The following is a 24785-nucleotide window of genomic DNA, read 5'->3' as shown; positions in this document are numbered from 1 at the left end:
CATAATTACTGCTGAAGTATGCAGGAGCCAGGCAATCCTGGGCTGCTGAAGGGATCAGGAGCCTGAAAGGCTGAGAGCTTGGCAGCTGGCCCTGGGAGAAAGCACTGCCACGGGCTTTTCCAGGATCCAGGGACAGAGCAGCCTTTTGTGTCAGGTGTGGAGCTGTTCTCGTGGTGGCAGCCAAGGAGCGGGAGTGTGCCCGTCACTCCCCCTCTGAACTGCTTGTGGAGGGTTTTCATTTAGAGCCCTTCCACTGGCATCTTTCTGACTGAAAAATGCAAACTTTGGGCTTTTTTCCTGGAGTGGATGAACTTGATAACGTGTATTTTAACTCAGTGTTATGGGTTCTGTCAGTGTTTGATCTTGGGTTTTTCGGTGCTTTTTGCAAAGCGGCTCCATCTGCACTGGGACTTCGATGTCAAAACGAAGGGTCTCTGAGCTATTCTTCTCTTCCCACAGGAGACAAAGCTATAAGGAAGTCAGCAGAAGGGTATTAGTCCTGTGAGAGCTGCTCCAGCCTGTCAGGATTCTGCACTAGTGGCAGCCCCACTGTCTCTTCTCAAGGTGGATTCAACTCTGGTGAACAGGGATGTTTTACCTGTTGTTTTTTTTGTTCCTGTCACAGGTTTGTGGTGAGGTGACAGCTGTTGAGCAATGGCCTTCAACAAGGTTTGGTGTGCCCTAGCCCTTGGATTTCTGCTGCCTTTTTCCTGTGCCCACACGGACTTCTTCACTTCCATTGGTGAGCCATCCTTTGCTGTACATCTCTTTGCCAAGAGAGTTTCCTGACAGCTCTCACTGCTGATTCTGCTGTGTGTGAATCCTCCAGGGCTTTAATCGGTACAGGACTGAACCCACTTCTAGTTCTTACCACAGTATTGACTTTCCTTTGAGGAGAAACATTCTCTGAGTCACTCCAGGTAGTCTAATGACCCAGGCTAGGCTTTGTAGTCGTTATTTATTCTTACAGGTATTGGAATTTAAACAGAATTTTGGTGTGGGCCGTTGCACATGTGTGGAAGCAAGTGGGACAGCTCCATGGTGATGCAGAATATCAGTGTACTCTCCCTGGGTGCTGATGGCCTGGGGCACAGCTGAAGGTGGGCACTGCACCAGTTCAGCTGCCTTCTTGCAGGAAATGAAGCAATTATTAATTAATGCCAGGGACCCATTGAAGTCATGGAAGTAATCTTGAAAATAAAGCCCTGGATTAGCCTGTGTATCAGACACGGGTGCTTTGTGTGTTTCTGTAGCTTTCTCTTTATTTGCTCTACATTATGTATGCTTGGATGAAAGATTACTCTGTGGCAACCTACTTCCTTTTCCAAATGAATCCTAAATTAGTTCTAATAATAAATATGTGGTATTACATTAATTTCCATGGCAACAAGCTTGGTCCAGCAGGAGATTTTTCTCCTTCAAAAAAAGCCTTACTCAAACAGTCCTTCAGGGTTATTTAAGCAAATGCAGAAGGACTTTGGGGAAGGCAGAGTTGTAGAAGGGAAGAAAGTAGAAAAGAGGAAGAATGCCTTTAATTCCCAGAGTTTTTTTGTTTCTCCTTGACTCACCAAACTCATTTGTTTTCTAGGTCACATGACAGACTTAATTAACACAGAAAAAGATCTGGTGGTGTCACTGAAGGATTACATCAAGGCAGAGGAAAGCAAGCTGGAGCAGATCAAAAAGTAAGCACTAATGGTTAATAGTTGGAGTCCACCCTCGTGCAAAAAGTGTTTCCTGAGGCTGACTAAGTTTGTGGAATTTCTCCTCTGAGGCAAAGCCCAAAGCAGCAGGTTTTGCTGGGTGTTTGTGGGGCTGTGCAGCTCCCACAGGATGGAATCTGATCGACCCACTTGCTGTACAGCACTGTCACTGCAGGGCTCCTGCCTGCACCGAATTCCCAAGGGATGGAGTCCTTGGAATGGCAGTTTGCTTAGTGGGAACTGAAACCCAAGATACATCAGATGTAAATCACTAAAAAGTGTTGGGGTGGCCACTGAATTGCCCACTGCAAGGGCACATATTGTCTCTATAGATTTACTCTGTTTAGATTTAAAAATAAAATAAAGCAAAATAAAACTCCTTTACTGCTTTTAAAAATAACAAGGGGCCTGACCATTGCCATTATTGTGGTCCTCACACCTATAGGGCTGAGCAACAGAGCCCAACATGTCAGATTTTATCCCAGCTGGGAAAAAAACCCCATCACTGAACAGGATGCTTTCCTGGCTGTCAGAAATGTGTGTAAATCTGCCTGGAGGGTGTAGAAACAGTTTTAGATAGAAAGGTGGATTTTATTTTATTGTGTATTACTTTCTGGTGTTCTACCAACCAGGAAGAAATGTACTTCTGTCAGATTGGGTTTATATATATATATCACTTAAAGTACAGAGTTGGAATTGCTGACAGGTTTGGAATGTTAGAAGTATGTTCTTTACAGCTACAAATTAGCATGGGAATGTGCCAATTGGACATCCAAAAGTGTGTAAATGCAGCTTATTGTCCTGAGTGTTGCAGCTCTGTTTTTATGATTTCAGAGGAGCTGTCAGGTCAGAGAAGTTTTCTCTCTGTCACAGGGATAAAAGGCCCTGGAGAAAATGCCAGCACTGTTTGTTGGGCTCTGTCCTTTGGCTGAAGGATGTGGGGAGCTGGTGTTCACTTCAGCTCCCAGACAGCTGGTAATTCCCTGGAATGTGGAGGGTGGCTCAGGCCTCATGTGGGGCCTTTTATCAAACAGAAACCACTTGGAAGAAATCCTGCAAACCTAATTCAGGCAAACCAGGTTCTGGAACACGCTGGTGGACAGAGTTCCCTCCAGGCTGCAGATTTTTGTGTTTGCCTTCTGTTGTAGTTGGGTTTTGTCTGTGGGGTGTGGCTGTTTAACATGAATTTACCCTGATTTCAGGGCGTTGTTACATCCTCGTGTTGTAGAACCTGCACTGTTGTGAAAGCTGTGCCTGTTTGGGAGCACGTTGGGGTTGGGAATGATTTATGGCACTTAGAGAGGATTGTGGAGATGGAGAAGCAGCACCAGCAATGGGATCTGGGCTCCTTGTCCTTTCTTAAGCTTTCAGCTTTGTGGTGGGATAAGTAAGGAGCTTATCACAGATGTAAGAGTGTGTGTCTGAACATAAAATAACTTGAGACAAGCGTGGAACTGCCTTTTATAAACTTAAGGGGGGGGTGGGAAACAGCCATTTAAAAATAAAAGATTGCAAATGGGGGTAAAGCTTTGTTTTTGATTAGTCCTGCATGGCCAGCTCATAATGGAAGTGCTGGCAGTGCTTTTGGGGCTTGTAGGAAGGAGCTCCTTCAGGCAGGGGCCCAACAAAGACAGCAAGAGCAGCAAAAGGTTTGAGCTGCAGCTGAGGAAGAAGATGGAAAAAAAGGGGAAAAAATAAAGCAAATAGCCCTTTTTGTTCCTTCTAGGAGACTCTATATATAGATAATGTAAATGCTTGCAGTTTCTGTTGGGTTTTTTATTAAGGAAGACACTTGAGTAGCTTGAAATCAGTTCTCCAGAGCATCAGCAGACTTGTGCAAGACTTTAATGAATGTGTGGTTTCATTATAGGTGGGCAGAGAAATTGGATCAGCTGACAACCACTGCCACAAAAGACCCAGAGGGGTTTTTGGGACATCCTGTAAATGCCTTCAAGTTGATGAAAAGGCTCAACACAGAGTGGGGTGAGCTGGAGAGCCTGGTGCTGAAGGACATGTCAGATGGTGAGTGTGCCTGCAGGAAAAAACCAGGATCATGGGCTAAATGCAGTGCCTTGGCTGTGTCCCTCCCATGGCAGGGTTTGAATGGGGTTTGTGAGGCTGCTTTTGAGACTGAGCACTTGTGGAACCAGCCTGAATTAGTGTGGAAAACACTCTGCTGGCTCTTTGCTTCAGCAAGAGTAGAGGCTCCTTAGCAAGGAACAGGACATGAAATGGTTGGCTGTGAAAGGCACTTAGCAAAAGGAAACCAGCATGGTTATATTTGACCTGTGAGACTCTCAACAGCTAATACCAGGTGGAGGTTTGTAGTAAGGAACTGTAAGAAAGCAGAGCTTTTAAAAAGGCCCAGGATTCGTCTCTGGTCAGGATTGAGCACATTCCACTTCCCTGTTGCTGTGAGAGGGACTGAGTGTGCCAACTGAAAAGGCTCTGCACCTGCCAGCCACAAATCTGGGCTGGAGTGTCTTAAGCCCTTCTTCTGAATGAGGAGGGGGGAAAAAGAAGGTCCACTTTTTGTTATAAGGAGAAAGGAAAATATTGGGGAAGTGCAGTGCAGTAAAAGAAAGGCAGAACAAGAGGGAAAGGATATTGTGTTTTTTTCCCTAAAGTAATAGTGTTATGAGTTCTGAATAGTTAAAAAGGACTACTAGAGTGTGGCAAAAATCACAGATTTGCCCAGTTCACTATTTTTTGGATGGTTTTGCCAGCTGAGTGTTGCATGCTGTACTTGGGCTGGTTTTGGTCATGCTGTTTAGATTTCTGCTGGTGGACATTAAGATGGATTTAATCAGCATCATGTCGGCACTGCTTGTGCCTCTGGAACTTGGGGCAAAAGAGGGGAACAGTTCCTTGAGATAATATTCTTTACTTTAGAGAACCTGCTGGTCTCCTGTCCAACAAACACCCCCCTCGTGCTGCTGCAAAAAGCCCCCAAGTGTTTCTTTGTGACTGTTCCTTTGCTTGCTTTAATTAAAAAAACCCACCCAATGCTAATTGTGCAGCATGAGTTCAGTTCAGAGCTGTGTGAAGGTGGATCTTTAATGCCTGGAGTTTACAGCATTCCCAGGACAAAGCCAAGGGTTTCCCTGTCTTTCCCAGGCTTTATCTCCAACATGACTATCCAGCGGCAGTTCTTCCCCAATGATGAGGATCAGACTGGGGCAGCCAAAGCCCTTCTGAGGCTCCAGGACACGTATAATCTGGACACAGACACCCTCTCCAGAGGGAATCTGCCAGGTAAGGGCCATCCATGTTATCTGCAGCAGTCACTGTGAACTTTAAATGTCCTGTTTATAAATCATTTCCCCTGTTCCACCTCGCTCGACTCCTCAGTGTGAAGGTAACAACAGAAAAAGGTTTGAGTGGCTAAAACTTAGGAAAAAAATTCTTTTTAGTTGAAATCTGTGTCTTTCTTCTAGCAATGGTAAGACAGTTTGGTTAATAACTTTTAATAAAAAATCGAGAGCAATAAAAATCTTGCCTGGGTGAGGGTTTTCCTTCTGTTGCACTGGCAGATACTATTGCACAACTTAATGCATTTTAACAAACCAGTTCTATCCTTCATCATTTTCCCTCTCAGGGATAAGATGGACCCTTCAGATTGGGAAGTTTCTTTGGGCTGTCTAAACTGAAAAGCAAAAGACAGTGCATACACAGGTTTGAGCTTGTGTGGCATTGCCTGAGCTGACCTTTAATAGATTTATATGCAGGAGAGGACAGGCTTCTCTCTTGTCAGAAAACTCTTTCTCTGATAAATCTTCCTTGTTTCCTCTGTTCAAAAATAGTGCTGTGCCAACTGGCAAAAAGTCAGCTCTGTGCAATCCATCTGTGTTTTTGCAAGTGCTCACTGTGGTCAGATGCCTATGAAAATTAAGGGTAATTGGCTCTGTATGTTATGATGTATAACCTTGCTTTTGGGTTTGGTTCAAGATCATCTCAAGGACCTACAGATGCCTTCTAATACAATAAGCAGCTCGTTACTGTTTCCTTAAAACAGCACAAAAACACAAGGGGAAGGTTTTGCTTCTTTTGAAGCACTGAGCTGTCCTGACTGTGTGTGATGAAGTGTAATGGCAGAACCTGGAAGTTCTGGAGTATAAACGGGAATGGGTTGGACTCTGGAGAGCTCCAGAGGGGAATATCCTGTGTGGTCACTTGTTTGTGTTCCTTGTTTGGGTCAGAGCCTCAGCTCCTGCCATGTTGCCAAATCTTGGTGTGCTTTGAGAATTTGCAGCTTCAGGCTCAGACAACTGCAGTCACTGCCCATCCCAGCACAAGGTGTTCAGTGAGCAAAGCTGTGCTGTGGGAATACTGCATTTCATGGGATGTCCCTCTTTGAGGGCTGCAGAGCTGCTGGTAGAAATGTATTAAGATGTAATCAGGAGTGTAATTTTAGCTGGAAAACTGGCAGGTCCTGTTTCCTCCTTACGAGATTGAATTTGGTTTTTCTTTGGGCCTGTATTTCCAGAGGCAAAAATAGGAATCTGTAATTTGCTTACAAGTGGTTTAATCTTTCAGAGTTCACTTAAAATGTTCCTAAAAATGACTGACTTCAAAAAAATCCCGAGCAGCTGGGAATTTACTGCCTGATGTTTTCCTTTTCCTCCCCCTCCAAGTTGTCCCTAACAAGCTGTCCTTCAGGAACCTTTTGAAAGTGATAATGTGACGTGTTTGAAAACAGATTTCTGAAACTTCCTATTTCGCTCCCTGTTGCTCAGAGTGGTCGGGGGTTTGGGGGAAGGTTTGTTTTGTTTTTCGCTAATGGTAAAGACATTCAGCTCGTTGCTGGCATTCTGGGAATGAAAAACTGCATCCCTGTGTTCTGCCAGGGATTTACAGCCTTCGTCTGAGTCTTCACCAAGTGGCAAGCACGGAAGGGAGCTGTTGGAGAACCGAAATTAAAGCGCTGTGAGCACGGGAAATGAAGAACGTCGCTGTGAGGGCTGGGCTGGAACCCTGTGTAAATTGTGCTTTTGTGTTACATCCAGGTGTGAAGCACAAATCCTTCCTGACAGCTGAGGACTGCTTTGAGCTGGGGAAGATTGCCTACACGGAAGCTGACTACTACCACACGGAGCTCTGGATGGAGCAAGCTCTGAAGCAGCTGGATGAGGGAGAAGTGTCCTCTGCAGACAAAGTCTACATCCTGGACTACCTGAGCTATGCTGTGTATCAGCAGGGGGACCTGGGCAAGGCCATGGCACTCACCAAACGCCTCCTGGAGCTGGGTATGGGCGAGGGGCGGCCAGCTGGGGGCTGGGGAAACTCTGGCTGTGCATTGTCCTGGGCAGTGTGCTCTGCCTGTGCTCTGGGCAGTGTGCTCTGGGCAGTGTGCTCCTGCCTGTGCTCTGGGCAGTGTGCTCTGGGCAGTGTGCTCCTGCCTGTGCTCTGGGCAGTGTGCTCTGGGCAGTGTGCTCTGGGCAGTGTGCTCCTGCCTGTGCTCTGGGCAGTGTGCTCTGGGCAGTGTGCTCCTGCCTGTGCCCTGGGCAGTGTGCTCTGCCTGTGCTCTGAGCAGTGTGCTCTGAGCAGTGTGCTCTGGGCAGTGTGCTCTGGGCAGTGTGCTCTGCCTGTGCTCTGGGCAGTGTGCTCTGGGCAGTGTGCTCCTGCCTGTGCCCTGGGCAGTGTGCTCTGCCTGTGCTCTGAGCAGTGTGCTCTGAGCAGTGTGCTCTGGGCAGTGTGCTCTGGGCAGTGTGCTCTGCCTGTGCTCTGGGCAGTGTGCTCCTGCCTGTGCTCTGGGCAGTGTGCTCTGGGCAGTGTGCTCTGGGCAGTGTGCTCCTGCCTGTGCTCTGGGCAGTGTGCTCTGGGCAGTGTGCTCCTGCCTGTGCTCTGGGCAGTGTGCTCTGGGCAGTGTGCTCCTGCCTGTGCTCTGGGCAGTGTGCTCCTGCCTGTGCTCTGGGCAGTGTGCTCTGGGCAGTGTGCTCTGGGCAGTGTGCTCCTGCCTGTGCTCTGGGCAGTGTGCTCTGGGCAGTGTGCTCTGGGCAGTGTGCTCTGGGCAGTGTGCTCTGCCTGTGCTCTGGGCAGTGTGCTCTGGGCAGTGTGCTCTGGGCAGTGTGCTCTGGGCAGTGTGCTCCTGCCTGTGCTCTGGGCAGTGTGCTCTGCCTGTGCTCCTGCCTGTGCTCTGGGCAGTGTGCTCCTGCCTGTGCCCTGGGCTTGGCCGTGCCTTTGTCAAACGTATTTTGAGTTTTCAGATGGACAGTTAGGCTCAGCTACCACCTCAGGAGTGTTGGGGTTAAGGATTGTTCCTTCTGCCTCCCAGCACTGTTGGCTTCTAACCCCTTACCAATCTTAGTCATTATTTTCTGAAACTTGCCTCTCTCCCTGTATTTTACTTGCCTGGGCTGAGATTACTTCCCATTTAAGTACAGGCAAAACCAAACTGAGTGAAACTGAAACTAGAGTGATACCAAAATCTCTGCAGATGATTTAAATGCAAATGAAGCATGTTGGAGATGAAAAGCTTGGAAAAACAAGAAATACAGGATACAAGACAGCGAGATAAGAGACTGTTCTGTGAAATATGAAAGTATTTATTGTGCTGTGAATACTTTGCTTATTGACTGTGTAAAGGAGGCACTGAGAAGCTCAGAACTAAACCTAACATAGCAAAAGCTCCTGAGAGCCATTTATCAAAGATCTGAAGCTTCTCTAAGTTTAGTGATTGTTAAAAGCTTTGTCCCCAGAAATCTTAAATCCCATCAAGGTATTGTTTAGGTTTCATGCTGTCCCAGCTCTCTCCCTGTCTCATTCCCTTGTCTCTCCCTCACTGGTGAGACAGGCTGGAAGGCCCAAACCCTTTTTCTGAGTGCTGGGACCTGCGTGTGCAGTGAGGGTTTGGGAAGCACTAGTGTGCCTCTGTTTCCTTTTGCTTCCTGTAAATAGCCACTTTGGGACAGTCCCTCCCCAGCTGGAGAGCTGCCAGTGATCCTCCCCTCTTTCCTTGTCAATAGATCCCGAACATCAAAGAGCCAACGGGAACATGAAATATTTTGAATATATCATGGCCAAAGAGAAAGAAGGAAATAAGTCCAGCACGGATTCAGAAGAGCAGGAGAAGGAAACTGAGGTTAAGAAAAAGGATTACCTGCCTGAGAGAAGGAAGTACGAAATGCTGTGCCGTGGGGAGGGGCTCAAAATGGTAAAGTGGAGTAGACTGTTCTCACATGTTTGAACCCAACCAAACAATGTCAGGAATTTGTGTGTGGTGTGGAAGCAAGGAAGTTGTTAGAGCAGCTGGATGAGTGTGTTGGATTTCTTCCCTGTTTCAGTCAGTCCAGTAGACTAAAAGTAATACTGCCACAGGCAGGGCTGTGCTGGCTGACTTGGATGTGCTACATCAGTGGGATTAATTGAGTAAGGATGGTGGAAGTCTAGAGTTACTTAGAGAATTAAATAAGGGTGGTTTTTTAGTGAGAAAATTACTTTAATAGGACTATGTCAAGTAATGCTTGTTGAAGTATTACACAGCAACATTCATGTGCTGACACTACTAATTTTTTTAAACTGGAAGCATCCCTTTAACCTGTAACAACAATGAGGTAGGGAAGGTGGGTTGTTCCCTTGTCTTGTCCTCAGGACATTTCTGTTTCTCGGAGATATTAATGTCCCGTGGAAGTTCTCTGACCCTCTGGCTCTGCCTCCTTCCAGACTCCTCGGAGACAGAAGAGACTCTTCTGCCGCTACTACGACGGGAACAGGAACCCCAGGTACATCCTGGGCCCCGTCAAGCAGGAGGATGAGTGGGACAAGCCCCGGATCGTTCGCTTCCTGGACATCATCTCCGACGAGGAGATCGAGACCGTGAAGGAACTGGCCAAGCCGAGGGTAAATGCCTTATGCTCCTTTGCCTTTGGAATCTGAAAATCCATGGGGGTAAATGCCTTATGCTCCTTTGCCTTTGGAATCTGAAAATCCATGGGGGTAAATGCCTCAGGCTCCTTTGCCTTTGGAATCCCAAATTCCCCGTGTGCTTCCTGTGTGAGTGGGTGTGATGTGTCCTGTGGCAGGCAGTGCCCTCACACCTCGCTTTCCTCACCCTGCAGCTCTTGGTGTGATGCTCTCTGCAGGAGGTGGTGGGGAAAGCTGGGAATGCTGTGTGATGGGCAGGGCCAGCTGACAGCAGGGCAGGGCTGCCAGGCTCTTCCAGCAGGCACGATTTCTGCACACACTGATGTTCTCCAGCAGAAAACAAACATGCTGCAACTAGGGTGCCTTGGAGTATTCCTGGTATTTGGTGGGGTGTCTGGCTTTTGCTTTTTCCTTTAAAGTCTGGAGAACAGTGCTGTCTAGGGAGAGGCAGCCTTTCCTCTGCTCCTGGAATGCCACCTCATTGTGCAGACAGGAAAGAATGGTTGTAGTCTCCATTTTGGTATAAAACTGGCTGCTGTCTCCCAGGCTTGGAAGTTGCCTGCAGATGAAAGACCTTTAAGAGGGCAGGGCTTAATTGGTGATATTTGCCTTCTTACTGACTGTGGTGGCTCTTGAACCCTGTTCCAGACACTGGATGCAAAGATGCCTGTTTCTGAGTGCAGACAATAATCAAGGAACAACTGGCCATGGCACTGAGTGCTCTGGGCTGGGGGACAAGGTGGGGATCGGGCACAGGTTGGACTCGATGACCTTGGAGGCCTTTTCCAGCCTCAGTGATTCTGTTCTGTGATTCCTGAGAGGACAGTCTGAACTGTAAGCAGGAAGTACAAGCTTTTTCACTTCACTGTGAGGCATCTCCTGCTCTCCTGGCAGGCAGCTTTGCTGCAGGGCTGAGACTCAGAGCCCTGCGTGTTGGGCTGTAGGTGGTTGAGCCCCTTCAGTGCTGCAAAAGCACTGGCACTGTGTCTGTGGAATGTGATCAGATCACTTCCTTAGGGAGCAGAAAACCTGTGCATGTGGTCACTGTAAGTTCTGGACTTGCTGAGGTCGTTGTTTTCCTGTCAGACATTTGGCTCATGGCAAAGACAGAGATCCACATTAATGTCATTAATGCAGGAGCATCTGTATGTGGCTGTCGTTCCACGTGTTCCCTACGGCCCAGGCCTTGCACGGCTCAGCAGCCAGAAGGATTGTGTTTCTGGAGACTGAAAGGTCATCTCATTCCCAATGCTTGGGATGTTGCCATCCTCTGGGATGACAGCACTGTCTGATCTGTGCTGGCATTATTCAGCTCATTATTCAGCTGTGGGAGTCTCGCTGGAATTGTGGTTTGTACCTTAGTTTTTATGTGTCTGCTTGGGATGAGAGGAGAGGCAGCATATTAGGAGCTCCCAGTGCCTTTTCTTGTTAGTAAGTATTGATTTGCTTAGTTTAACAGTAGAGAAATACTTCTGGTTAGTTGGGACTTGGTGTTGCCTTGTGCCTCTTCCAGAATTTGGGCTCTGCACCTCAACCTCCCCAGTTATGGAGATGGAGAGTCTGATAGAACATGAACCAAGCTAAAGGGTGCATGTAAGGTCCTGAACTGGAATATTAACACACACGGGATGGCACAAAGTAAATGGAGCACAAGAGAAGGAAAGGAAGGCCTTGAGCCAAGAGTTTCACTCTGTGTATCTCAGGAGTACAGTACAACCATGGATGAAGCAGTAGTTTATGTGAGCACAGAAGAGTTCAGTGCTGCTTTTGGTATAGGAAGAACCCAAAAAGGAGGGTTTATTCATCTTTGGCTTGTTCAGAATGATGGTGCTGCCTGGATCCACTTTACCTGTGAAACTCCTTGTGCTCTGTGCTGGACAGAGTACCAAAGCACCAGGTGTTCACCTGCCACAGCACTGTGCTGGACAGAGTACCAAAGCACCAGGTGTTCACCTGCCACAGCACTGTGCTGGACAGAGTAACAAAGCACCAGGTATTCACCTGCCACAGCACTGTGCTGGACAGAGTAACAAAGCACCAGGTGTTCACCTGCCACAGCACTGTGCTGGACAGAGTAACAAAGCACCAGGTGTTCACCTGCCACAGCACTGTGCTGGACAGAGTAACAAAGCACCAGGTGTTCACCTGCCACAGCACTGTGCTGGACAGAGTAACAAAGCACCAGGTGTTCACCTGCCACAGCACTGTGCTGGACAGAGTAACAAAGCACCAGGTGTTCACCTGCCACAGCACTGTGCTGGACAGAGTAACAAAGCACCAGGTGTTCACCTGCCACAGCACTGTGCTGCTCCAGCAGCTGCTGCAACGCAAAGGGAACGAAAGCCTCTAGTTTGCTCTATTCAGCAGCTGTTCTCCTTGCTGCAGGCGTGGAAACAGGACTTCTGGAAAACCTGATCTTCTCTAACACTAAAAAAACCCAACCCCAAACAGGCCCCCCCTGTTTCTAGTGAGCGTGGCGGCTGCCCCCGGTTCCCGTGCTCGGGCAGTGCCGGGGCAGTGGCAGTGCCGGGGCGGTGGCGCGGCGGCTCCGGGCGTTATCCCCCCAGGCTTCTGAGGGTCGGATTGCTGGGATGCAGATTGTGCTTGTAATGCAACTATTCTGATGGTTCGCTTCACAGCTGAGGCGAGCCACCATTTCAAACCCCATAACGGGAGCCTTGGAGACGGCACATTACAGAATTAGCAAAAGGTAAGAGAGCTCCGTGCCAGAGGTCTTGGGCCTGGAATGAGTGTGTACGTCCTGCTCTTTATGGGGAGACAAGAGCTGGGCTAAAGGACAACCGTGGAGTCCACCCTGCTGTTCCCTGCAGATCTGTGACAGGCTGTTCCTGCTGAGTTTCTCAGTCTCTTCCTTCAGCTGGAAGTTCTGGGGGCGTGTTTTGATTTGTTCTCTTTCTTTTTCGGGCGCCTTCTCGGTGTGTGTTTGCCAACGGTCAGGTCTCTGCAGTCAGTGTGAAAAACATGTGATGCTACAAAGCCTTCAGTAAAACCTGGAGTTTGGTTTTAGTTTATATATTCCTTTCCCCTTGCTCTTCTCACCAACCAAGAGTTGTCCTCCCCTTCCTTGGAAAATGTGTAGTGCCTTTACAGGTGTAAGAGATGCTTTGAGTCCTTGTTGTGTACACACACACAGAGCATTTCCTTGTCCAGGATAATCCCATACTCCCTGCTGGGCTCCTTTACCTCCTGCCTGACACAAATCTGGCTCATTTTCACCGGGCTCCTGGTTCTTTTCAGCTTGTCTACTAAGTACTGCAAGTATTGAATTTAGCCAGCCTTTTCCAAAATTGGCTGGATCTGAAAAACCACCTGCCCCTGCTTGCCCTCCCCTGGTTTTAGTTGTGTTAATTAAAAGATTGGCCACGCACACCATCAGGAAGGACTTACTTAAACTTCTGGGTGGAGAGGAATTGTCTGGGAAACTCAGCATCAGAAATTACTCGCAGAAAGTCTTAGTTAAAACCAAAAAAAAAAAAAAAAAAAAATTTAGAAAGGGAGGAAAAAAAGTGAAAGGACAATCTAACCAAATTTTTCCAACCAATTTGGTGCAATTTGAACACAGCAGCTGCAGCTTCTGTTGCCCTCCCAACCTTGCTAATTTGTGAGCTTTGCATCCGGAGCAATCAGAACCCTCTGGAAGCCCTGGGGTTGGCAGAGCGCAGCCTGCGAGGTGGGTAAGCCTTGTCCTTTCTCTTTTTGTAGCTGAGCCGGGCTACTGTGCATGACCCCGAGACTGGCAAACTGACCACAGCACATTACAGAGTCTCGAAGAGGTAAGGGAGCGTCTCCCAAGGGATTCCCTGGCCGAGGAAGGCTGTCCTGGGGCTGTGCTGCTTCAGCGCTGAGCGTGCGGGGCAAGGATTTGGCGTCACCTCTGTTCCTAAGCCTGTCTTTAGAAAGTGGCCTAAGTGAGCTGAGCTGGCATGTAACACAAAGCACGTGGCCTGCTGGAGTAGGGCTTGGTTGGAAATGGTGGTATCCCAAGGTGGAAGTGCCTTTGGCTGAGCATGGCTTGTCTGCTCCAACTAACGTACTAAACGTGAGCGCTGCAACTGGGACCTGCCCGGCTCACCTCTGCTCCTAAACTTCAGATAGCCACGCCTGCTTGAAACCAGGAGCTGCTGGGATTCCTGGGAATGCTGCAAATTAAAGCTAGGTGGTGGTTGTAAAGGATTTCCCTGTTGAAATGATGGAGTGCAGTTGCTGCTTTACTAGAAACCCAGTGTTCTCTCAGCTGCTCTGAAATTAGAATGGTCTGTAGCTTGAGGGCTTTTATTGAGCTATGAATGTCTTTAAAAAGGTAAAATTGCTTCCAAGTAGTGGATCATAGGAAGGTGATTGATTCAGGAGTGATTATAAGTCTTAGAAAAACTGGGAAAACCATTGGAGCTGAGGTCAGATCCTAAGGCCACCGCTGTTAAAAGTTGGAAACGTTAATTTTTATCCTTTGAAAATTGCCTTGCACCTCGAGCATGTGGGTCTAGGTGCTCATGGGCACACACAGGTAGTGGGAATCCTTTGGAAATGGTCTGTTTGCTCCTTAAAACTGCCCCCCACAGGCTCCCCTTCCGGAGGGACTTGACTTTAGGAACATTTGTCTTCCTGTTGGACATGTGTTGCATTTAAATTTTATTTTTTTGCTTTCAATATTCAAGTCTTGTCCATGTCTCATCTGCCTTGGTTGTTTGTCACTGCATATTTTAAAGGCAGCATTTATTCAGTCCTGGGATTTGTCCTCTGTGCCAGCCAGCTCTGGGGCATTGCTGAGGAACCTCCCTCACCTCCTCATGGTTTCTGTGCTAATATTGGGAGTTGCAGAAGGAGATCACTGATGGAAATTGGGATGCATAATTGCCCCCTATTTGAATAGATGAGCCTCAGTAAAAGAAGTTTTGATTTAGAGTTGTGATTTTTCATCAGTAGAAGTGTTATGCCCTGAGGTATTGCAGCTGCCACAGTTGAACAGTACAAAGCACCACCCAGCATGAAAAGCCAATGGAAAACCTGGGATAGAGCCTCCTGGCCAGCTCCTGGGGAATGGGACCTTACTTAAGGTTTGGTGCTCAAAACGGTGGCACTGTGGGACTTCCTACCAACACACCTAAGGAACTCTCCAGTCAGACTTTGCTAAGTTCTTAAATCCAGTCTCTTGCTGGACCCCGGAATTAGAATTGAGAAGAAACATCCAAGAATTTAGGGAAGACCATTTCTTGAGGGTGGAGGGGGACTGCCCTTGTCCTGCTTTCCCTTTGCATTCCTCCCTGTGCAGATTTCCAGGATGTGTATGGACATTCCAAGAGAATTTGAGACCTAAATCCAGAGTAGGAGGTAGAATTCTCCTCCAGAGCCCAGGGCAGCCTGATTTGGAGGGTCTGTGTTATTCCTGCTGGGAACATCTTTCTGTTGGAGCTGCTTGAGCTGGTTTGGATTCCAGATGAATCATTGCTCCTGAAAACCAAAAAAAATGCTTTATTTTTTTTACTAGATGACTGCTTTCCCCCTTCAAACATTCCTTCCTAGCAAATGCCCTCCCAAATTACAGCATTCCTGTCTCTGAGAGCACCACTGTTCCCCTGGTGGGACGTGGCAGGCTCTGTCAACGGGGGCACCTCGCCAGCACCACCAGAATAAACCCACCCACTCACACACTGCTTGCAAAGATAAAAAACTGCCTTTTTTCCCCCTCTCCCTCTCCTCCCAGCAGGCAGCCAGAGCCTGTAGCACGTAGTGGTAAAGTTTCCACTGCAGAAATACCAGTCTGGGCTTTCAGTCGCTCCCTGGTGCGTCTCTGCTGGTACTTGTTTTTACATATTAAGTGCATTTGAGAAGGCTTTTAAACAGAAATGCTGGTATTTCGTGGCCAGTGACTCACAGGAGCAGTGTTGAAATGTAATGTCTGCTCCTACAGTGACCAGAGCTGAGGTTTTGGGGCATGTGTGTGCTGTGGAGAGCTGGCTGGTTTTTTTCCCTGTAGTATGTCGCTTAGTCCAGAGTGATTTCTCTATATAAAAATTGTGCTGTTAAAAACCTTTAAGGTACCTCATGCAGAATTATAAGACATTTTTTGTGGCTGCCCCATCCCTGTCCAAGGCCAGGTTGGATGGGGCTTGGAGCAACCTGGGCTAGTGGGAGGTGTCCCTGCCCAGGGCAGGGGTGGGATGGGATGAGCTGTAAGGTCCCTTCCAACCCAAACCATTCTGGGATCCTGTGAGAAAATGTGATTATTCCTATCTGTTTGTAACAAATATAAGTTGTTAAAAGCCAGATGTGGGTGTGAGGAAGAAGCAAAGCAACCCTCCCAGTGGGAATTCAGCATGGCAATGAAAGTATCTTTTTTTTTTTTTAATAGTGTATTGCCTTAGTGCAGGGATGTGTTTTTACAAAACCAAGTGGGTCAGAAAACACCAAACCTGTGTGGGCAGAGACTTGGGGGTGGTAGTTATTAAGGAAATACCAACTCCTCCTGTAAGTAAATCACTTGTATATTGATCTGCCCTGCCTATGGCTTCCCAGAAATCAGCTTGTCCCTCTTTTGTGAGGAATTTCTCTGCCCACAGTGGACTCAGAGGTGGCAGCTGGTCATGAATGTGACAGTGCCCCTGAACCTGTCAGATGAAGTTGCTGATCTGCCAGATGTACGTGGAAGGGCAGAGCTGTGTGCATGTGCTGACTTACACTGAACCCTGAACTGTGCAAATCTTAGAAGAAAAAGGGTTGCTGAGCACCCTTTCAGGCTGTTAATGCTGCATCTCCCACAGCACGGGTGAGGGGAGTCTGTCTGTCTCTTCTTTGATAGACAAGGGCAGGAAAAAGCCTCCTTTGTGCGAGGGAATGGTCTGGAATGAGGCAGAGATGCCAGGGGAGGGAATGTGGGACATGGGAATATTCTGTGACCAGGCAAAGCAGGTTTTGTGACACTTAGAGGGTTAAATCCCACTGTAACTCCTCAGCACTGCAGGCCTCCCCCAGCTCTGCTCAGCAGACAGGCTGGCACTTGGATTATGGTTTCAGTTCCCTGTTCCTCCACCTTTCATAGACTTCCTTTGTATCCTCAGGCAATTAATTTTATTTTTAAAATACATGCAGTATTTCCCTTCCTGAAAGGCTGCAGTATTCTCCCTGTGGAAGCATTCACTGCTACTCTAAATAACCCACACAGCAGGAATGCTTGGGGTTTGTCTTCCTTTGGCCTGTTTTTTTCCCTTTTTCCCCTATAAGCTCTTATGCCCAGACTGGACAGAAGCAGATGGAGCTGGTGAGTGTGTTGGGGCTTTTTCTGTGTGTGTTAAATGTGGGGTTAGGATTGCTTGTGAGCATTCCCTGTTCACCGTGGCTGCAGAGCACGGCTGCTTTTTGGGAGGGGGGGTTTATTTGGCTTCATATGCACCTACATATCCTTCCACCACCTGAAATCCAGGCAGGTTGTGCTGTAACCCCTCCTTGTACTAACAGTGCTCAGAAATGGATGGGTCTGTGGCTGTGTTTGTGCATGTCTGCCTTGAGAAATCTTCTTTCTTTTTATCTGTGGTTCATTTGGCATTTAAAAAAAATGCTCGTAGAGATTCTGTAACCTGTGTCAGTGCCTCGTGTCCTGTGTCATGCTACTGTTCCTCCCAGGAGAGGGGATTTGGGGATTATAATATTTTTTTAAATGCAAATTACAGAAGAAAAACTTAATTTAGTATGCATGAGAAGGTGCATTTCAATAAAAAAATACTATGATGCTGCTGCTGCTGATAGTTTCCAGCTGAGCACAGGGACTTCCCTCCAGCAGGAACCACTGACGAGCCCTAAAGCTGAGTCAGCTGCTGGAAAAAGAGGTACAACCACCTGTCTCCATTTTCCTGCACAAAAGGGGGAAAATGAGCCCCAAATCATCATTATCATCCATATTAATGACTAGCAAGGGCTGCAAGGTAAACAGAGGACAGGTAAAATGAAGGTGGCATGGGACGAGTAAAGCAGCAAGAAAACCAGACATCAGGTGAGCAGGTGATAAAGAGAAAAATGCAGTATTTTTAGCCAAGAAGTTCTAATATATAGCAGGACATTTTGAAAGATGCCTTTGGAACTGTGAGGCTGACCTTTATATTTAAAAAAAAAAAGGGTTGATTTGAGGGTTGTTTTTTTTCCCCTTGAAAATCATTTGCCTGAAGCAGGTGTTTAATAGCAAATCTGTAGTAGGTTGTTCTGGTAGAAATTGTTCAGTGGGGAACATGGGAGAGAACTGAATGCATGACTGCATTGTTTTCAGGAGGGTTTGCAGTGGGATTGCCCAGGTGAGTGGTGTGACAGGGCAGCTCACACGGTGCTGTGCCGTGGGGAGGAGCCGAGTCCCAGCCACACAGACAAGGAGAGCAGCTCTCACCTGTTCCTTTGCCAAATGTTGCTTCCAAATGCATCACTTGTGGGGGCTGAATTCACTGTAAGAGCAAAACTGTTTGTGCCTGGTTTAGAAAACAGCTAGGAGCAGATTTTCACTCTTTGGAATGTTTCCTTCTGTCCCTGGGCAGTCAGAGCTCCCTTAGAGCAGTGCTCCGAGTGTTCTTTCTCAAGAATGCGCTCACTGAAGTCAGGGCTGCTGCAATACAGAGATATTTCTTGAGAAGTCCTAGGAAGGTCATGTGGAAGTGTAAGTCAGTGTCTGCTGTCCTGCTGTGCACTGCCTGTTACTGTCACATCTCCCTGGTTGTCCCCCCAGTGCGTGGCTGTCGGGGTACGAGAGCCCCGTGGTGTCCCGGATCAACACGAGGATACAGGACCTCACCGGGCTGGACGTGTCCACAGCAGAGGAGCTGCAGGTAATTCTGAGCATGGGGCTGGTGCTGGGCGTCAGTCAGCACTTCATTTTGGGTGGCTCAGGTGGCACAAAAGCTCCTTTGTTTACAGGGGGGCAAGAAACAAAGGTGTGTTTGTTGAGCAGCTCTTCAGGGGGAAATGGCTTTTGGTGCTGGAGGGGAACAACCAAACCTGAGCTTCACTGCTGCAGGGTCCAAAAACTTTGCTGCTGGGATGGGAGTTCAGCTTGACTGGTACTTAAGGAAGGCCAACAGTGTGTCTGGTGTCCCTGGCATGTGGGAAACACTGGCTGTAGGTGTAAATGGTAATTCAGAAGTGCTTTGGTACATTTGCTTGAGGCCTTTGAAGGAGCAGCTGCTTTACTGACTGTGAGCAAAGTGTGAGTACCTGGAAAGCAGGACACCCAGACAGGGGGCTGGAAGCTGCCGTGCCCCTGTCAAGACTCCTGGGGATAAAATGCCCCAGGATCTGGCTGAAGTTCAAGGTTTCTTTTTTTATAATCAGCTGGCAAGCAGGAGAGGGGATCCTCTTTATTGACATGAAGTAGTTTATACATGAACCATGTCAAAGCACCGTGACAGGTTTTGGAGAGAACAGAGGCTGAAAAGCTGCCACAGAGAAAAAATCCTTTTCTGCCCTGGGAAGTACCAGATTCTCCCCTGGAGCTGCATCTTGCAGTGCCAGTCTTGGATGTGCTGCTGCTCCTGGAGGTGACAGAGGCTTGTCACTCCCTGGGGCTTGGTGTTTGCCACTGCCCCATTGAGAAGCTGTGGATGACAGTCACAGTCTTGCTGGATAAAACTGCTTTACTAGAGCTTGTGCTTCTCCTCTCACTGTAGGTAGCCAACTACGGAGTAGGGGGCCAGTATGAGCCTCACTTTGATTTTGGAAGGGTAAGTCCTGTTCTGTCTTCACCTCCTTCTTCTTCACAAGGGCTGTTGTTGTTTCTCTTTTGCAGGTGGCAAATTATGGAGTGGGAGGACAGTATGAGCCCCACTTTGACTTTGCACGGGCAAGTACAGAGCGGGAGGAGAGCAGTGACCCGGGGCAGCCTCGGCCTCTGGCCCGGCCCGGCCTCTTCTGCACTGGCTGGCACACTCTGTAGCTCTGCCCAATCCCTGGCAGGGCAGGGAGCCCTGGGGATCACCAGCTGTGCCAATCGCCAGGGTTACCACTCCTCAGGGCATTCCTACTGCTTTAGGAACGGGGCCCTTTGCCTCCTTCTTTCCCTCTTTCTTTCTCTCTTTCTGTCTTTCCTTCCTTCTTTCTTTCCTCCCTTCTTTCTTTCCTTCCTTCCTTCTTTCTTTCTTTCCTCCCTTCTTTCTTTCTCTCTTTCTTTCCTTCTTTTCCTCTTTCCTTCCTTCTTTTCCTCCCTCTTTCCTTCTTTCCCTTTTTTCTTTTGTCAGATCTGCCCCAAGCAGTGGCAGTATTGCTGTGTGAGAACCTTTGATTCCATGGAGATGCTCAGCAGTAGTTGGTGACCCTGTGCTGTCTTTAGTGCTCCTCGCAGGCACCATCCCCTTCTGGCTTAGAGTTGCTGCTGACAGCTCCTTCTCCCTTTCCCTTCCCTTTCCTGAAATTTCCTTTCCTTTTCTTTCTCCTTTCCTTTTTCCTTTCCTTTCTCCTTTCATTTTCTTTCCTGTTTCCTTCCCTTCCCTTCCCCACTTGTATTTACCTGATTCCAAAGCAAAGGGTTGATCATTTCTTCTGCCCAAGCCCAAAGTCTCAGCCACTCCCTGTCATTGGCTCCTCTCAGCAGCACAAAGGAAGTGCTGATGGACTCTGCTTCCTTTTGTTCACAGAAAGATGAGCCAGATGCTTTTAAGGAATTGGGAACAGGCAACAGAATTGCTACTTGGTTGTTTTATGTAAGTCACACCTCGTGTCCCTCCCCATTCTGTGCCACTGAAGGATTTCATTCTCCTTTCTGTTCATTCTGGTTTTTGCTGCAGTCACTTCCCACTCAAGCAGCCCCAAACTCTGGGATCCTGTTGTCTTCCTCCCCAAACCATGTGGTCCTTCCATGTGCTGGAAGGAGGATTTTGCTCCCTACAATGACTTGCCTGGCTGTTCATTTCTGTCTCTCCCTCAGTATTATCAGCCTGTGAACTGCAGTGGAGGGGACAAGGCTGGGGTTCCACTGGGACCACGGCGGGAGGGTTTCAGCCTCTTTCAGGGAGGTGTAAATTAACTTCTTCCATAACCCGACTCTGTTTTACTGAACCATGAGCCCCCGAGGCTGTGTGAGCTCACCTGTGTCTCCCACCTGTGCAGATGAGTGACGTGTCAGCAGGGGGAGCCACGGTCTTTCCTGAAGTCGGAGCCAGCGTCTGGCCCAGAAAGGTGAGCAGGGATTTCTCCGGTGGAACTGCCTCTCTACTCCTCCTCAAAGTACAGCACAGGCATGAAAGAAGCTTTAAATGAACCTTTAAAAGAAGGAAAATCCCAGCCCTGTTCATGGCAGCACAGAGGTGCTCACGGTTCAGAGCAGTGCTGGTGATTCCAAGGGCCCCCACATTCCCTGTGTTACATTTGGAACTTGGCTGCTTCTCATGCACAGACTCTGCAAAACATTACAGTGCTTCAAAACACATCCTGAAAACATTCACATCTCTTAAGTTGCTTTAGTCTTGAGGCATCTGTAGGGAATTCTCCTTGGAATGTCATGTTCCTGTTAGGTTTTTCCCTCAGCAGGGTCTCAAATAAGGTCTACCTTGGCTGGCCTCCTGCTCCTTCTTAGTAAATAATCTTGCTTTCTAAAACTGGTCAGAACTTCAATAACACTGTCCTGGGGTTCCAAAAATAATTAAGAGCCAAGTATTACACAGACACAAAATAAGTCAAAGGAGACTCATTCCTAAGGAAGCAAATGTTAGACTGTGGAAAAGGGCCTCCAGCATAAAAGAATCTGAAATACAAATGCACTTACCTTAAGTGAGTTGGTGTTTAAGTGTGTGTTGTGCAGAGCAGAGTGCTGAGGGTGTCCCCTGCCATTCCCAGGGGACAGCTGTGTTCTGGTACAATCTGTTCCCGAGCGGAGAAGGCGATTACAGCACCCGGCACGCGGCCTGCCCGGTACTAGTGGGGAATAAATGGGGTGAGTACCTGCCTGGGACCCCAGCCTGGGCCTGGGGGGGGCCTTGCCTTGCTTTTCTTTTTCCTCTGGACTTCATGGTGGGATAAATAGCACCCAGAAATGCAGTTCTTTATAAAGAAGTCTATTTAATTTACTTTATCTACTTCATCTCTGTACATTACAGGTATTCTATATAGCAGCATATTTTATTATATGTATAAAATACCTGTACAACTGTATCTCTTTTAAGAGTCTTCTGTAGTTTTGCAGGGAAGTTTTTTTCCTTCTCGTATTTATTAGACCAACTTCACATTTGTGCATAGCAGGGGGTTGGAAGGAGATGATTTTAATATCCCTTCCGACCCAGACCCTGTGATTCCACAACTAAAACACTTTAAGAAACTAAGGTAATGCTGTGCTTAACTGCCAGCACATTTACCTTCAGCAGGAGCTCCCCACATGCAGTGATCCCATCCCTTTGTGTCTTTGCAGTATCCAACAAATGGCTCCACGAGCGGGGGCAGGAATTCCGAAGGCCGTGCACGTTATCGGAGCTGGAATGATGCAGAGCCCTCAGTCCCTGGAAAATGCACATCTCCAACAGTTTACAACTGACTAACACTCCACTCCAGGTTCAGTCCCCCCCAGCTGTGGACAGGACAAACATGCTTTTAGTTCCCTCCCAGTACCCTCCCGAGGTTTTATGAACAGAAAATATTGAGGTTTACGAGTGTTACCGGGAAAAAAAAAAGGACAAAATACAGATGAGGGCCACAACTAACTGTGGTGTTGTGTGTGGTGTTCCTGTCACCATCATCCCTCTGAGCAGTGTGGGAAAACAGGGGTGATGTCATGGGAGGGCTCCCCTCTAAGGAACTCTGAGTTAAACCCATTGCTATTCCTCAGTTACCAGACATTCAGCTCCTTGTTTTCCCAGAGTGCCTGACCACTGCTGTTGAGAACTGCAGGCATCCTTTGTGTTTCTCTGGAAAACAGGTTATTACCACGTTTTAACCTGTTATCCCACTTGCACAAAAGCCCCACAGTTTTAAATTGTCTTCCTTCTTGGCCCCTGTGGGGAGTTTGGCTTCTGATCTTGACACCATGAGCCAGCAGTTCCACAGGCATGGCCAGGATGCTTCCCCAGTGTTGTGCCTGTGTCAGAGCAGCCTGACAACACCCACAGCCCACCTTTCCCCACCTCTGGAATGTTTGTCCACGTGAACAAATGCTGCTTTTGTTCTGTCCCAGCAGCCAGCTCTTCCATCTGCTCCTCGGGCAGGGGGTGGGCATGTTCCCACCTTCATTAATCAAAATAGTCGTGCCTTAGGAGGCTGGAATTTCAAACTGGTGAAGAGACTTCAGGTGCTGAGGTGACACAGAGTCCTCACAGAATGCTCTCCACCCTCGTCCTCCTCACAGCTCTCAAGGTTTCCTGAGAAACTGTCACCCTATTTATTTATAGTCCTGACCCTTCTTTAGATGCAGGCTCACTGTCATGAACCCTGTCCCTTCCACAGCAGGATTTTTATAGCAAAATAACCAACTACTCCACTAGCATGAGGGCAAAAATCAAAGGGAGCTGCACCTGACTCTACCTATAAACAGTCCAATTTTCTGGATGATTATGGTTTTACTGATTAGGGGTGAAGCCTGAAGTCTTTGCCAAGGAAAAAATTCCACTTTTGGTTAATTGGGTTTTCTGCCTCAATAAAGTCTTGAAAATTGAGCCGAAATGTAGACAAAAGCAATTGTTAACGTGCTAGAAATACCTCTGGAATACTGGGAATGCAGTTTAAGGTACTATAGTTGGAGGATCAGAAGACACTTTAAGGTCTCTGCTGGAAAATACATTGTTAAATTCCTGCTGAGCCTGGTAGCAGTGGGGCCCACAGAACTGCTCCTCCTTAGCCCTGCCTCTCCCTGCACTGTGCCTGTGCTTTTGGCAGAGGGGAACCAAAGTCCATCCAGCACCTCAGGACACAAACACAGAGTCTCACATCTGTACTGCTCCTTTATTCCAGGCAGCTGCTCCCCAAGAGCAGCAGCTGATCTAAAGGAATTCACCCTGGAGCTGGGTGAGCAGAGGGGATCTTTGAGCACTACATTGTAATAATTAAAAAAACCCCAACATAATATTTCCACCTACCTGAGTTTTCTCCCTTTTTTGTCCATCTCCATTCCTATCCATGGTCTTCTTTTTTTCTCTTCCCATCTTTTTTAGTTTCATAAGCTCCATGGCTGCAGGTAACTCCTGCCACTTCCCTGCAAGTAAAAAAAGGATGCATAAAAAAAAGGTATCCATAAATGTTTGCAGGGAGCCAATCCCACACAGTGAACAAGCACAAGAGGAAATCCCTGTGCTGCCACCATGAACAGAGGTGGAAAACAGCATTTGGGTTTGCTATTCCCATCTCCCTTCAACCAACACCCAAGGATGAACCACAAGCTGGAGCTGGGGAATTTTGCTCAACAGCTCCTTCCCTCACCTCAATACCAGCGAGTACTTCCAGTGATAAACACCATTTTAAGGAAGGTCTCTCAGAGGCATTGCCTGGGGAGTGAAAATGGTTTAGTGCACAACTTTTTAAAGCAGTAAACTACTCCAAGAAAATTCTTCAGGAAAGAAAAATAATTTGTCTTTTGACATTGGAAAATTTCACTTGATTGAAAAAAAAAAAAGAAGCCCCAAAACTAAACCTCCAGTCTGCTGAGGCACATCAGGAACATCCCAGATTATGACAAAAGGTCATTTGATATTTTTCAACTGCAGACAATCCCCATTTCTCCTCCCTCTACTGCAGTAGTGTCCATGCATCCAATGCTGACTGTGAGGGATTCCACTGGTGCTGCTGCTTTCTGCCTTACCCCCATCATTTCTCAAAGGGCTTTTGGATCCCTAGTGTGGCTCCCATGTGAATCTAGTTTTGTATTAAAGCTGATTGAAAACTGTTTGGCTCACAGTGACTGACAACTGACAAACTGCCTTACTGTTACTTTTTTTTTGTAATAAAATTTTTAATGTAAAAAAAAAAGAAAAAAATAGAACAGGCTTCAAATAAAAGCCACTGCCATCAGCAGTGAGAAATCCTCCACATCCAGCTCTCCTGTATGTGGCTGCTGTAAATCTCATCACACAGGGGTTTATCACTGTCTGTGGGAGATGGAGCTCATCTTCCCCCCTTCGCCACCTCGGGGGGCAGGTGCAGGAGATGCTCCTGTCACAAATTCCTGTTAAATGTTACACTTTGGGCACTGAAGGACTGCATAAGGGGAGGGCAGATAGTGCTGGGCCCAAAGCACCTTGTGCCTAAAAATTTAGG

The 24785-nt window shown here is 47.7% G+C and overlaps 1 protein-coding gene across 5 annotated transcripts in view; it reads left to right on the top strand.

Moving 5' to 3' along the window:
* Positions 1-22243, top strand: part of P4HA1 (prolyl 4-hydroxylase subunit alpha 1) — a 29921-nt gene extending 7678 nt beyond the window's left edge. For 2 of the 5 annotated variants that reach the window (XM_064662114.1, XM_064662113.1), the window contains 14 exons: positions 626-742; positions 1589-1685; positions 3574-3725; positions 4821-4958; positions 6710-6949; positions 8669-8856; positions 9366-9542; positions 13290-13360; positions 18289-18388; positions 19226-19279; positions 20189-20254; positions 20661-20729; positions 21387-21483; positions 21955-22243. In XM_064662114.1, coding sequence (XP_064518184.1) covers positions 655-742; positions 1589-1685; positions 3574-3725; positions 4821-4958; positions 6710-6949; positions 8669-8856; positions 9366-9542; positions 13290-13360; positions 18289-18388; positions 19226-19279; positions 20189-20254; positions 20661-20729; positions 21387-21483; positions 21955-22025 — 1608 coding nt within the window. In that variant the 5' untranslated portion in view covers positions 626-654 and the 3' untranslated portion in view covers positions 22026-22243. Of the gene's footprint in view, positions 1-625; positions 743-1588; positions 1686-3573; positions 3726-4820; positions 4959-6709; positions 6950-8668; positions 8857-9365; positions 9543-12205; positions 12277-13289; positions 13361-18288; positions 18389-19225; positions 19280-19344; positions 19399-20188; positions 20255-20660; positions 20730-21386; positions 21484-21954 lie in introns of all 5 variants that reach the window. The other 3 variants (XM_064662116.1, XM_064662117.1, XM_064662115.1) reach the window with 3 other exon arrangements.
* The last annotated feature ends 2542 nt before the right edge of the window (positions 22244-24785 follow it).

Source organism: Pseudopipra pipra, chromosome 8 (genome assembly GCF_036250125.1).
Source record: "Pseudopipra pipra isolate bDixPip1 chromosome 8, bDixPip1.hap1, whole genome shotgun sequence".
In the NCBI taxonomy this organism is placed as follows: Eukaryota; Metazoa; Chordata; class Aves; order Passeriformes; family Pipridae; genus Pseudopipra; species Pseudopipra pipra.
The sequence above is the reverse complement of the archived record's forward strand: the minus strand, read 5'-3'. Positions and strand labels throughout refer to the sequence as shown.